The sequence below is a fragment of the Mesoplodon densirostris genome, chromosome 18, assembly GCF_025265405.1.
Source record: "Mesoplodon densirostris isolate mMesDen1 chromosome 18, mMesDen1 primary haplotype, whole genome shotgun sequence".
In the NCBI taxonomy this organism is placed as follows: domain Eukaryota; kingdom Metazoa; phylum Chordata; class Mammalia; order Artiodactyla; family Ziphiidae; genus Mesoplodon; species Mesoplodon densirostris.
Genome location: NC_082678.1, coordinates 60,661,828 through 60,674,434, shown reverse-complemented (window position 1 = coordinate 60,674,434; position 12,607 = coordinate 60,661,828). Strand labels below are relative to the sequence as shown.

Here is a 12,607-nt window from a genome sequence, read left to right as displayed (position 1 = left end):
CTCCAATCCAAACCTTTATAACCAGCAAAACCAAAAAAGAGGAGGCAAAATGTTAGATACTGTAATCAAAAAAGGTTTCTGGGGAATGATGAGTTATGTCTGTCATCAGTTTAACAGATGTACATCAATAACTATCAAATTCCCCAAAACAAGTTTCTGTATGGTGTTCAGATAAATTTTAGAAACTTAATCATCATAGAGACTAATTGGAAGAAGCATTTTATATTTACAGTTCAACTGATAATGCCAACACTTGTTACTGTACAGCGTATTACAGGTTTTGTGGTTGCAAAAAGTTATGTAGTTGAGAAGTTTACTGGTATTGCTACCCACCTAAGTCTAAACTAAATCTAATGCTCCCATCTGTAATTTAATTTGTAAATTAAAGTGTTTTAAACATATGAGTCAATTATGAATATTAGTTTAAAGGGGAAGGTGAGACTTAAAAGTATTCCCAACTAGATTATCTACACCAATACGTTGGAACTCTATATTTTGCTTTCATTTTGTCTTAAAAAAAATGAAGTAGCAACGCTATATCAGTCACACAGAGGACATGCAGATTTAGCAGTATTGATATTATACTCTATCCGGTTGGAATTAAAGACACCCTGTACCCACATGTACACCAACAGCAGGTCACACATTAACAGTTGTAACTAAGCATTGTGACAAATTAGCCAGTTCTTCCCACATTAGTCCCTATTAAAACAAAAAAGGGCAGGGAGCAAAATAAATTGTTACGAAACGGGCAACGTAATTTTGCCACAATTGCCAAGGTTTAAAGAGCAAAGCAATTGTAGCTAAAGGTAACTGCATAAGATGTTTGCAAGTGTTTTAAGGTAGATCATCATTTTGAACCCTTGCCTTTTAGTATAAGGTCAATACTGCCAATTTCATCTGTGACAATAGCACTTGGAGTCATACCATTGCCTCCATTATTGATCTGATCCTCCTCAATCCTCCTTTTGACAATCCTAAAATGATTGAAATGTGCTCCACAATCCTTAATCCAAAGCATTCTTAATCCATCTCTTCAGATATGTCTACAGAAAGACACATGAAAAGCAAGATAAACATAAGAACTTCCCCAGGTAAGATAACCACAAACACCCCCAACAACCCAGTTCACACACACCAGAGCAGAAGAGACATTTACATAGTATCACGGTCTGAAGAGCATGGAGAGTTAACTAAATTTAAACAATCCTGTCTGTGACATCACTTAAAGTACAGTTTCTCAGACACGAGGGCAATGTGGATGTTAGGAGCAAGGGGGTGTTACACAAGAACGCAATTCAACACTTCAGCCCATTCTGAACAAAACGGTTTGAATTAAAAAATGAAAAGATTGTACTGAATAAAGGAAAACTGTATACAACGTGGGTTCTACAAAAAGCGTCACCCGTCCTCTTATGTGCGAGAGCGAGATCTGCTGTGACGGGGAGAATAGCGTGGCGATCCTCGGCTTCTCCTCGGGGAGTAACTGCGACTCCTGCTGTTGCTTCTGCTACGGCTCCTGCTACGACTACGGCTTCGAGACCGAGATCTTCCGTAACTTGGACTTCTGGGCCCATCAACTTTAACCCGGATGTAGGCAGTTTCTCCCTATTGGATAGACAGAACTTTCGATTGAAAGATCGAAGCTTTCGCCTGCCTTCAGGCATGCTGAATTCAACGTAACTTAAACCAGAGGCACTTGACTGGGTTTACTCGGACACCCTTGCCTGAATCTTACCTGCGACTTCCACCGTTAAGACCACTGTGTCCAAGCCTGGCCAAAGCAAAGAACAAGCGCAGAACGTACCTCATGAGATCTAAACTTAGTGTTATCCAGTTTTCGCACCGCATAGGTCATATCTTCTTTCCGTACAAACTCCACGACACCAGTGCCGTCTCGGTAAACATCAGCATAACATACATCACCTGCTTCACGCATGTGATCCTTCAAATCCTGCCAGCTTCCACTTGGAGGCAGTCCTGAAAAAGTTACTGTTTTTCAAGACCAATTCTCCTAAATTTCACAGTACGCTTAAAAGTTACATTAGAACAAAGATGACTTTAAAAGCAGCGATGACCTTTAACGCCCTAGGTTAAGGAGCTGCTCAGACTCGGGAATCAAGAGCCCCGAATTGGTGGCAAAGTCAAAGCATCTTCAGAGTCTAGCTGCTGCGACCGCAGGTGGTCAACCTCAAACACAGTAACCCTGGTTCACTACATTCACCCACGGGACTCGAAGAATGCAAGACCCGGCCGGAAAACGTGCCTCTGTCCAACTGGTCACGCAAGGAAAACTTCCCAGTGGGTTCTGCCCCCTTCCATCAACTCGCACGGAACGGCCAACTCACCAGAGACAACCACTCGGTTTTCAGAACGCCTGGACGGGGGGCCATAGCGGCCTCGGGGAGCCCCGCCACCTCCACCCCCGCCGCCGCCTCGGCCTGTACCACGGCCGCTTCGAGGAAACTCCACCCGCAGACGGTATCCATCGTAATCATAGCCGTCGCGACCGTACACCGCGTCTTCCGCGTCCCTGCGGGATCACAGAAGAGCAAAGGGGTCAGGAACAGGGCCGGGCGGGGCGGCCAACTCGCTCCGAGAGCCAGCGGCCCCCCGCACATGCGCACCTGGGGTGGAAGAGCCCACATGCGCTGCATAATAGGAAGGGCCCCTCCCCCACCCAGAAGCACGCCCGGCTGCCGACCACTACGGCAGCCCTCGGCGCCTCAGTTTCCCGCTCCGAGCCTGCGAGTCGGCTCTCGGGACGTCCGGAGGGCCCGGCCGCAGGAAAAGCCTCGCCGACTCGGCTCCTCGCTCCACTCCTGCATGGGCGATTCGTCTGGCTCCCAACCTCGGAGCCCACCTCCCCATTCTCTCTGTGAAGGCCCTGGAGCCTTCCCCAACGACTCCAACCTATTTCCTCAAGGCAGCAAGACCCTGACCGCCTCACCGCGGGTCCTCGAACTCAACGAAGGCGAAGGGCGGTCCTCCGCGGCGGTTCTTCAGATCGATGTCGCGGATAGCACCGTATTTGTAGAACACGTCCTCAATGTCCTTGGTTCGGATGTCTGGAGGTAAGTTCCCCACGTAGATGCGGCAGTCGTTGTTCCCTGCCGGCCCACGAATCACACCACCTCCCGACATGGCGGCGACGAAAGGCGCGGACTCGAGAACAGGTCTTCCCACCAAGCCTAGCGAACAGCAGAGCAAGCCCACAGCTACACCACGTCTCCCGCGGCCCCTCCAAAATGGCGCCTTTATCAGCTCGGCGCACGGATATGGGGGGGAGGGAGGAAGAGAAGCGGGAGGAAGCAGCCAGTCGATCTCACTACGCACGCGCAGAAGCGTTAACGGGCGCTGCGAAAGGGACGCTGGCGCACGCGCGACGTCACCCTCCGCGCGAAGGGAAAAAAAGTTCCCGCGTTGCCGATTTTGTGGAGAGGTTCGCGAATGAAGTGACCGGCTGAGTGGTAAAGATTAAATACAGAGCCCTCATAAAAGGGGTTATTCACCTCTGTCGAGTCCTAAAGAATAATCAGTTTCCCCAGGAATGGGTCTCTTAAAGCAACGGCGCCCTGAAAGGATTTGGTGAAGCCTAGCCGAGAGCTTTGTCCCACCATGCTCTGCGGTGTTAGCGGCCTTTGGCGGGAAAGACCCACGGGGGCGGAGTCTAAGGGGGCGGGACCGGGCTGTTGCTCCGGAAACGGGGGCGTCCTTGGAGAGTGCGCCTAGTTCAGGAGTTGCGTTGTCTGTGATTCAATGCGGAGCCAAGCCGTGTCTTTCTGCCCCATCTCCTGCGAACTGGCCGTGGGCTGCTTACATAAGTGTCTCATGGAGGGGAACCCAGCTTAGATTCCCTAGTAACTAGTCTACACCGAGTACCGTTCCACCTTCGGTTCAGAACCGAGCTTTGTATATAGCTCAGTTAAACACTCCTTGTGCTAGTGGCGGTGATTCGTGCTCTGACCAGTCATTGGTGGTACCTGCCACCCAGGACCCAGACCTCTGCTGCTCTCTTCAACAGCCTATCGCTAGGCCCAACGCAGCGGAAAGGTCCAGTGAAGGTTGCAGAATGAATTGTGCGTGTTATGTCTCCAACTGCTTTCAAAGAACGAGAAAAAGTGCTCCTGCCTCTGTGTATTGCAGAATCCTGAAGTTCCTTCCTTTTTTTGAAGTCATTACCAGGCCTCTCAAGTCATATGAATGAGCACAAGGAATGTGTGAGGACTACTGTGACCACTGGAGACCACAGTTGCTGCTCAGGACTGATCCTGGTAGCATGCGGGTCCAGGGAGATAAGAACTTTTTACATTTTTTCCTCAGTGACATCTGAAATCTAGATTTTTATATGAAATGCTGGGGTTTTTAAATATTAGTGATGAATTCAACTTAAACAACAACAACTCTGCAGTTATAAATATGCTAAAACAGACCTGCACCCTAAGTGTAAGGCTGATTTTTTTCGTATTATGTATTTATTTGCAACTCCCTCTCCCCAGGGATGTGAGGCAGCTTACAGAGATACCATAAAACATTACTAAAACTGGATGGAGAAATCATGGGGAAAATAAGGGAGGAGGATTAAAATGAAGGCATCGATAAGGTTAGTACACAAAATGCCTGCAGTAATAATTTAGTGAGCTCCTAGAGATGGACTGCAAATTTGCCTGTGGCCATCCCGGAAGTCACAGTAAAGAAGGGATCATAGTATGTTCAAAATCCAAAGTGCCTTTGAAATTTAAAAAAAATAGGTTGTTTAGAAGGGCCTGTTTTCAGTTCTGAAAGTTGACTGAATGTATTTTACAAATGTTTCTAGTAATCCCAAAATACAAATTTAATTTGCTCCTCAACAGATCCATAGAGGATCTTTGGTAGTCCTTGAAATCTCTTTGGTGGTTTCCAAAATTATAAGTATATGTGCATGAACTTTTTTGTCTGTCCTTTAGCTCAGGAGTCCCCAACCCCTGGGCCGAGGACCGATACTGTTCGTGACCAGGCCGCTCAGCAGGAGATGAACGGCAGGTGAGTGAGCAAAGCTCCATCTGCCGCTCCCCGCCGCTCCCCATCGCTCGCATTACTGCCTGAACCTTCCCACCCGACCCCCCGTCCGCGGAAAAATTGTCTTCCACGAAACTGGTCCCTGGTGCCAAAAAGGTTGGGGACCACTGCTTTAGCTTATCCTTCAATGACATATTTTTAAACTGAGCTTTCAATTTAAAGAGAGAAGACCCTGGGAATTTCCTGGAGGTCCAGTGGTTAGAACTTCTTCCTTCCACTGCAGGGAGCACGGGTTCCATCATTCCATCCCTGGTCAGGGAATCCCACACGCGCAGTGCGGCCAAAAGAAAAAAAAAAGAGAAGACCCCGATAATTTTTCAGTGAGAAGCTGACCAAAAGGGACACTATTTCAACAGATTTATTCGGTTTCTAGCACTATCCTACTTGGTTAGCAGCAGAAGAGATGAGAGTTTTTAAAGAATTCCAGGCACATCATGTATTGGTGTATTGGTTCTTACATTCATGTATTGGTTCTTACATTCAATGTTTATTTACTGAGCACATTTTCTCTCTAACTTTATCCATCCATTTATGATTATTCAGATTCATCTTTGGTTGATTAATGTTAAGTCAGTAATAACTGAAGTGATTTAAACATAGGTGCTTTTAATTTCAAGGCATTTTCATTCCAGAAAAATAAGAAAACCGTGAATTTGCTTTGATTTATTCTTGTCCAATTTAATGCAGTCGTTTCTGATTCTGTTCAGTTCAGAAGAATACAGGGTAGAATTTAATAGAGAGTGAATAGGACATTCTTGTTTCTCTCTTGGCCTGTTTTACTGTGTTTGAGTATTACCGAATTGAAGGTTCTGGGGTCTCTTGTAACCGAAAGTGGGGTTCGGCTGCTCACTGCTCAAAAGCCAATAAAGAGGCCAGGTTGGTGGAAAGGAACGTTCGCTTTATTTTGGATGCCGGTGACTGTGGGGGAGGGTAGATGCCGGTCCAAAAGGCCGACTCCCCCCCACCCCCGACAATTGGGGCAAGAGCTTTTATAGATGGGGGGGCTGCATGCAGAAATAATACAGTCAGCTCTGACAGTCATCTTGAAATTGGTCATCAGTGGTCTTACCAGTGTCATCTTGATTGCTTTAGGTACAGTTAATCTTCAGTTCCAGGTTGGGTTTGTTTCCATTTCTTTGAGGCCAGTTCTCGGAATTGTGGCAGCTTATGTCACGGCTACAGCCTGGTCATCATGTAGTTAACTTCTTCCACCTGATGGGGGCTTCAGTATCTATAAGACAGCTCACAGGATGTGGCTCAGAATATTGTCTATAGCCCTTAAGGAGGAACTAAAGATCCTTGACTATGCTCAGTGACTAAACTATTATTATTTGGTCTCCTCTGTTTTCTTTGTTTCTGCATTTTCTCACTTCTCTGATTAAACTTATCCTTTGGCTAAAGTTTTTCCACAGACAAAAGGCAGTCTGGGACTTCCTTGGTGGTGCCGTGGTTAAGAATCCGCCTGCCAATGCAGGGGACATGGGTTTGAGCCCAGGTCCGGGAAGGTCCCACATGCTGCAGAGCAACTAAGCCCGTGCGCCACAACTACTGAGCCCACGTGCCACAACTACTGAAGTCCACGTACCTATAGCCTGTGCTCTGCCACAGGAGAAGCCACCGCAATGAGAAACCGGCGCACCACAACGAAGAGTAGCCCCCCGCTCGCCGCAAGTAGAGAAAGCCTGCGCACAGCACGGAAGACCCAATGCAGCCAATAAATAAATAAATAAATAAATATCTTTTTTAAAGGCAGGCTAAGGACATGGGTGCGGGAGGGGCAAGGACCATAGGGTCCTGGTCTATTTCACTATGACAAGGTCAGGGTGTAGCAAGAAAAGTCTGGATGGCTGTTTGTCAAGGTCTCCTTGGGTGACATTCGCTTGGAAATCATTACATTTAAGGGTATGATCTAATACTATCAGTGTCCCAGAGTAGATTGGCATGTGTTAGTACACAAGAGTGACAAATAAGAAGGCAAATAAACCAAACCATTCGTTCATTTGTTGGGGGGTGAAGCAGATTCATTTTTGATAACCGTGATGTTCAAATTGTACACACCAAGAAAACTTTTTGTCAGGTCTGGAAAGCAAATCAGGCAGTTTCTTAGTAAATAAGGAATCAAAACAAAATGAGGTGAATCGCTTTGAGAGATGTCTCGTTCAGATCCTGGTGAAACCTGATAAATGATCCCTGCCCCACAGCAGAGTGTACCTCTTCAAAGACAGGAAGACTCATACCCTCTGGATTTTGCATCTCTGTTCCCTGAATAGTGCTGGGTAAAGATTGGCAATTCTCTTTCTGTAGGCTAATCTTCATGCAAACTTTTCTCTGAACAGCGTACTATACAATTGATCAGATCTTTGCTGACCAGATTACAGCCACTCGTTTTGCCTCCTGAGATTACCTCCTCATCTTAATGAGGGCTTTAGAGTGTTTCTAAACTCCTCAGTTACACAGTCACAGACAGTTTTATGGATTGCTCTCACAATTCATTAAGTATGGATTTTACCAGTTTAATTCTTAGAAGCTGCCTGTTCCAATACTGTTGCTGTGTGTGTAAAGTGACTTCCTCAAAAAGAAAGTTTTTAAATGCTTTCGATTCAATCCAGTAAGTATAAACTAGTGCAGGCACTGTACCCTGGAAATCATTACTTGCGGAAAAAAGGAAATTCAAAGAGTTAGTTACTGTAAGGGTTGAAATCGCAAGACCCAGTTTTTCAGTGATTTTCCTAACACTTAAGTCTACCTGTGGTGATGGTTACACAAATCTGTAAATATACCAAAAAACATTGAACTGTACAAGTAAAGCAAGTGAATTGTATGGTATGTAAATTATAACTCCATAAAAATTTTTTTAAATGACTGGGGAAAAAAATATCTCCACAATCAGCAAAATCACTCTCCAGTACCATTCCTCTAAAGGTGTTATTAAGGCTTGGAGGTGTTCTAGAGTAATTTGCACTGAAATACGCCTTTCCTAATCTGGACATTCTGTTTTCAGTATTTGTGTATCAATCCCTGCTGTCGTTTCTGGGGATAACTGTTAGCTTTACTAGGTAGAGACACAAAGATTAGGAGTACTTAATTCAGCTGTGAATAGCAGTTACTTCCAGAAAGAGTTCACTTGCATAGTTCTCTATTCCCTTGTTCCACCTGTTTAGTGATTAATATTCTCTGAAAAAGGAAGAAATATTAATAGTATATCTTTTTATTTCATTTATATTTGTTTCATCTTCCCTAGTAAACTAGGTTGAGGACAGATTTTTGCTGTAATTCCCTTTATTACCAGTACATTTTCTGTTAAAATGAATATTATTGACTATTTCCTGACTGCCCTTTGAAAATAATGGGACTTTAGATGAGCAGAATGTTGTTTCTATGGAAACTGTATCATGTTTCTGTCAGTGGATAGACACAATGGGTACAAGGGTTGTTTTTCATTTCACAGTGTAATAATGATAGCCACTTTTCAAGCCCAGGTAAATCATCTAATAATACAGTCTTGGTAATCTTATTTTAGGACTGGCCTCCCTCATTCTTTGATTCTTCTTGTTTTGTTTTTGGCTAATTCTGCCCATCTTTACTGTCCCATTACGGATAACAATAACATGATTTTGCCAGAAAGCAGCTCTCAAAATGATCTATTACAAAGTGATATATTTTTTCCATGTCTCCCTCTTCCTATTAATATTATTACTCCCTCTCTCCCTCTTCTTGCTTAATTTAAGTTCTTTCTCTTAAAAATTAAAACACCAAATCATCATGTTGTACATTTCTTAATTGGAGTAAATGGCTGTTGAAAGAATTATAATAAAAATGTGGCAGATATCATTTATTTGCTAAAAATGCTACCTTTTTTGGCAATTTTATCTTATACTGTGAGTCCTATATAAGTGTTAGCTATTAGTAGTAGTAGTAATAATGGTATTATATGTTAATGCGGCTGTCAAGTATGTTAGAAATAATTTCAATAAAAATTTTTTATTTGAAATTTTGAGAGTATGACTGTTTTTTCCCCCTTTATTGTTTTAAAAGTTAGATTAGCTGAAGACTCTCAGAATTACTTTTCTAAATTTGCTTTTGGAGTTGAGTAGTTGCAACATAGAATACATGGCCCACAAGCCTAAAATATCTGGCCCTTTACAGAAAAAGTTTGCCAACCTCTGGCCAAGAGGGAAAAACCTGCTTTTGTAATTTTTGCCTAAACCTAATTTATAAATTCAGTTTTGTCATCTTCTTTCTCTAGTAGGTGTTTTTGATGGGTAATATATTGTTAATAGTTGTAACCGTAAGTAATACACTTCTTCAAGTGATTCTTTGCTTACACATGCTTCAGCAGCCATTACTACAGTGTAATGCTAAGGTAACCTGCCAGCCTGCCCAGCCCAGAAGGGAAGGTGCTGCTCTCTTCCAACCGGTTGCATTTTTTTGTAGTCTCGTTGACTCAAAATTGCTCGTCGTAAGAGTGCAGGTTTCTGTAATTGTTCTTGCATTGACGCAATGTCGTATGCAAAGAGTCCATACAGGTTCTGTTCTCAGTACCTGTTAATGTGCACTCACTGTGGAATTTGTAGGTAAATTTCCAGAAGATTGTATTCCACAGTTCTGGGAGCCCAGCAGCTTTCAGGCGGGTGCTACTACCACCACTCGCCCCAGAGGACTACTAGATGTGGATACCTGTGTAGTCGACAACCTCGACCCATGCCCATGGGATCCTTCCTTGTCTGGCTCCCACCTGCCTCCATGGTGGCAGGAGCTCACCAGCTGCCATTCCTTCCAAGTTAATTTCTACTCTTTGTAGAATCCAGACTCCAGGAGAGGAAAAGTTCTTTCCCTTAATTTAGAGTCTCCATTTCCTGTCTTGGGATCTATCTTTATATAAGACAATTGGGAATGAGAATATTTGCTTCTAAAGGAATTTCCTCTCATTTCTGAAGGAATATAACTTCTCCCTCTGCCTCCTTATGGGCCAACATTGATATATTTTCCAAAGTCTGGATCGTTCGCAATTAATTAACCACATGTAGGACCTTCTCACCGCATAGTCAAGGTTGAACCTCATCAGCCAAACATGGTCCAGTACATTTTTCTTTTTCCAGTTTCAGTTCTTCTAGTAAGTGATGAAAACCAAGTCTGAACATCCTTTATGTGGTCTCCTGGATCTGTTTCTGATATAGTGCAAGACACAGCTTAAACAGGGCTTCCCTGGTGGCGCAGTGGTTGAGAGTCCGCCTGCCGATGCAGGGGACATGGGTTCGTGCCCCAGTCCGGGAAGATCCTACATGCTGCGGAGCACGTCCGGAGCCTGTGCTCCGCAACGGGAGAGGCCACAGCGGTGAGAGGCCCGCATACCGCAAAAAAAAAAAAAAAAAAAAAAAAAAAAAAACAGGAACACATCCCCACAAAAACATATCTACATCCATATAGAGATAAGTATTTCTATCTATACATTCCTAATCCCCCATAATAATTTTGCAGTGGTATAGCATGTGTTTGCCAGAAACAATGATTTACATGCCCAAGTATTGATAATATATTCAGCTTCTCAATCTAAAATATCTGCGGTCAGAGAGGAGCTTTCTTTATACTTTTTCCCAAGGTAAGTAGGTGTTATTTTAAATTTGTGCAACTGGAAAGCCCCATTAGGTAGGCTTCCTAACACAAAAGAAAAGAAACAGTCTAAAGGATTATTTATATCTCCCACCTTTATAGATACAGTAACTGCTTATCACCTTAAAATGTGTTTTCCTAGCTTCAACTAAATCCAGGTTTTTAAAAAACTATAGATATTTCTGTTAATGTTTTATCAAGTCACAATTCTAGAACGTTTCTTATAAATTCTTAGTTTGCAAGTAAGTATATAAATATTTGGGACTCTAGTTACAGTTCCCACCTGACAATGTACTTTTTTTAAAAAAAATTTCTTTTATTTTTGGCTGCATTGGGGTCTTTGTTGCTACGCGTGGGCTTTCTCTAGTTGTGGTGAGCGGGGGCTACACTTAGTTGTGGTGCGCAGGTTTCTCTCATTGCGGTGGCTTCTCTTGTTGCGGAGCACGGGCTCTAAAGTACAGGCCCAGTAGTTGTGGCACAAGGGCTTAGTTGCTCTGCGGCACGCGGGATCCTCCCGGACCAGTGCTTGAACCTATACCTCTGCACTGGCAGGCGGATTCTTAACCACTGCGCCACCAGGGAAGCCCGCTGACAGTGTACTCTTAAAGTTCTCTAATTGCCCTTAAGAGAAGATAATTCTCTCCCTCCAGTCAAGGAGACTGTCTCTCAACCTCTGTGACTTTGAAATTCCACCAAAAAGAGCCCCCTTTTGCTATGAGCTGTATAAGCAAGGCTAGAGCAAGCTATTTGCCCTCTCCCCCCAAGATGACTTGTAATTCGGTGTCCCTTCAAACTGATATTCTTTAGTTTCTTAAATAGGAGATTTAGAAGATTTTCTCAATTAAAAAAAGAACGACAAAAAAGAATATATTTCTTTAGACGTTTATGCACCAGTTTGTATGCGACTATTTGAATGCCAAAGCCATTCCCTGACCGACTCACGGTCTTTCCTGCAGAACTTCAAGCACTTTTGAGCCTTTGTCTTAAGTAAAGGTAAGTACTTGTTCGGGGATGGTATAAAGTAATAGAGACTCACTAAGCATGATTTGCACTGTACCATGTTCTTAAAGTGGTTTTCAAAGTTTACGACGCTGTATTTAAAGACACCTATACCAGCCAACTTCTGTTAGGTAATGCTTCAATAATAAAAGAACCCCCCACATCTCAGTGGCTTAGCAAAATAGCCAAGGTTTACTTCTTGCTTATGTTACTTCTTGGCAACTAGAGCTAGGCAGAGGCACTTCTCTGCGTATCTTATTCTGGAGTCCGGAAATCTGGTATGGGTATGGTGGAAAGATGTGCTTTGAACAAGATGGGTTTTTGTTTAACTCTCCTATACCATTTACTACCTGTGTGCTCTTGCATAACTCCCTGAACCTACTTAAGACTCGGTTTCTTCATCTATAAAATGGGGGATAATAATAATACTTCTGGGGTGGTTGTGAAGGTTAAATGAAATAACGTGGAAATCAACTAGTGGTCGAGTGTTCCGTACACAGGTGTTCAATAATTAACAGTCGTTCTTATTCGGGCTCTAAACACCTATGTGCTTGGAGTTTCAATGTTTTTGGCTCCGATATTGGGCCACTTTACTCCTCTTTGGAAGAAGAAAGAAGTGAAACTCAAGTGAGTCTGTCTTGTGACTCACTTGATGTTGTGGATGGATAGCTTAGTAGAAAAGAAGGTTGGAGGTCTTGCCTAAATTGATTTTGTTTGTTTTTGTTTTTGAAAGGGAAGATATGACCTGTGCTGAAAAGAAGTTGAGAAATCCTCTCCATGTATCACATAGAGAAACAAAAGTGCCCCTGGCCACACAGGATGCAGCCTCTAGTGCTATCCAAACATGTAACTATTGGAAATGTGATGTAGCTCTTTTGTCGTTATATGTTTCTGAAGGATGTCTCCCTTGTGGAAAAGCTGACTGCATGATTAAAAACCT

General features: G+C 43.5%; 1 protein-coding gene and 1 long non-coding RNA gene across 3 annotated transcripts; one reads left to right on the top strand and one right to left on the bottom strand.

Moving 5' to 3' along the window:
* Positions 1-206: 206 nt before the first annotated feature.
* Positions 207-3,287, bottom strand: SRSF1 (serine and arginine rich splicing factor 1). 2 transcript variants are annotated; one of them, XM_060080589.1, is made up of 4 exons: positions 2,951-3,231; positions 2,349-2,533; positions 1,808-1,980; positions 207-1,625 (listed from the first exon to the last, which is right to left on the bottom strand). In XM_060080589.1, the coding sequence occupies exons 1-4, from the start codon at positions 3,142-3,144 to the stop codon at positions 1,299-1,301; spliced, it is 879 nt and encodes a 292-aa protein (XP_059936572.1). In that variant the 5' UTR covers positions 3,145-3,231; the 3' UTR covers positions 207-1,298. The 2 variants fall into 2 exon arrangements, with proteins under 2 accessions (XP_059936572.1, XP_059936570.1); XM_060080587.1 differs by having other exon boundaries at positions 1,327-1,608; positions 2,951-3,287.
* Positions 2,648-9,012, top strand: LOC132477969 (uncharacterized). The gene is made up of 4 exons (XR_009530354.1): positions 2,648-3,074; positions 4,500-4,603; positions 4,947-5,022; positions 6,460-9,012. It is a non-coding gene; the product is annotated as an uncharacterized LOC132477969 (long non-coding RNA).
* The last annotated feature ends 3,595 nt before the right edge of the window (positions 9,013-12,607 follow it).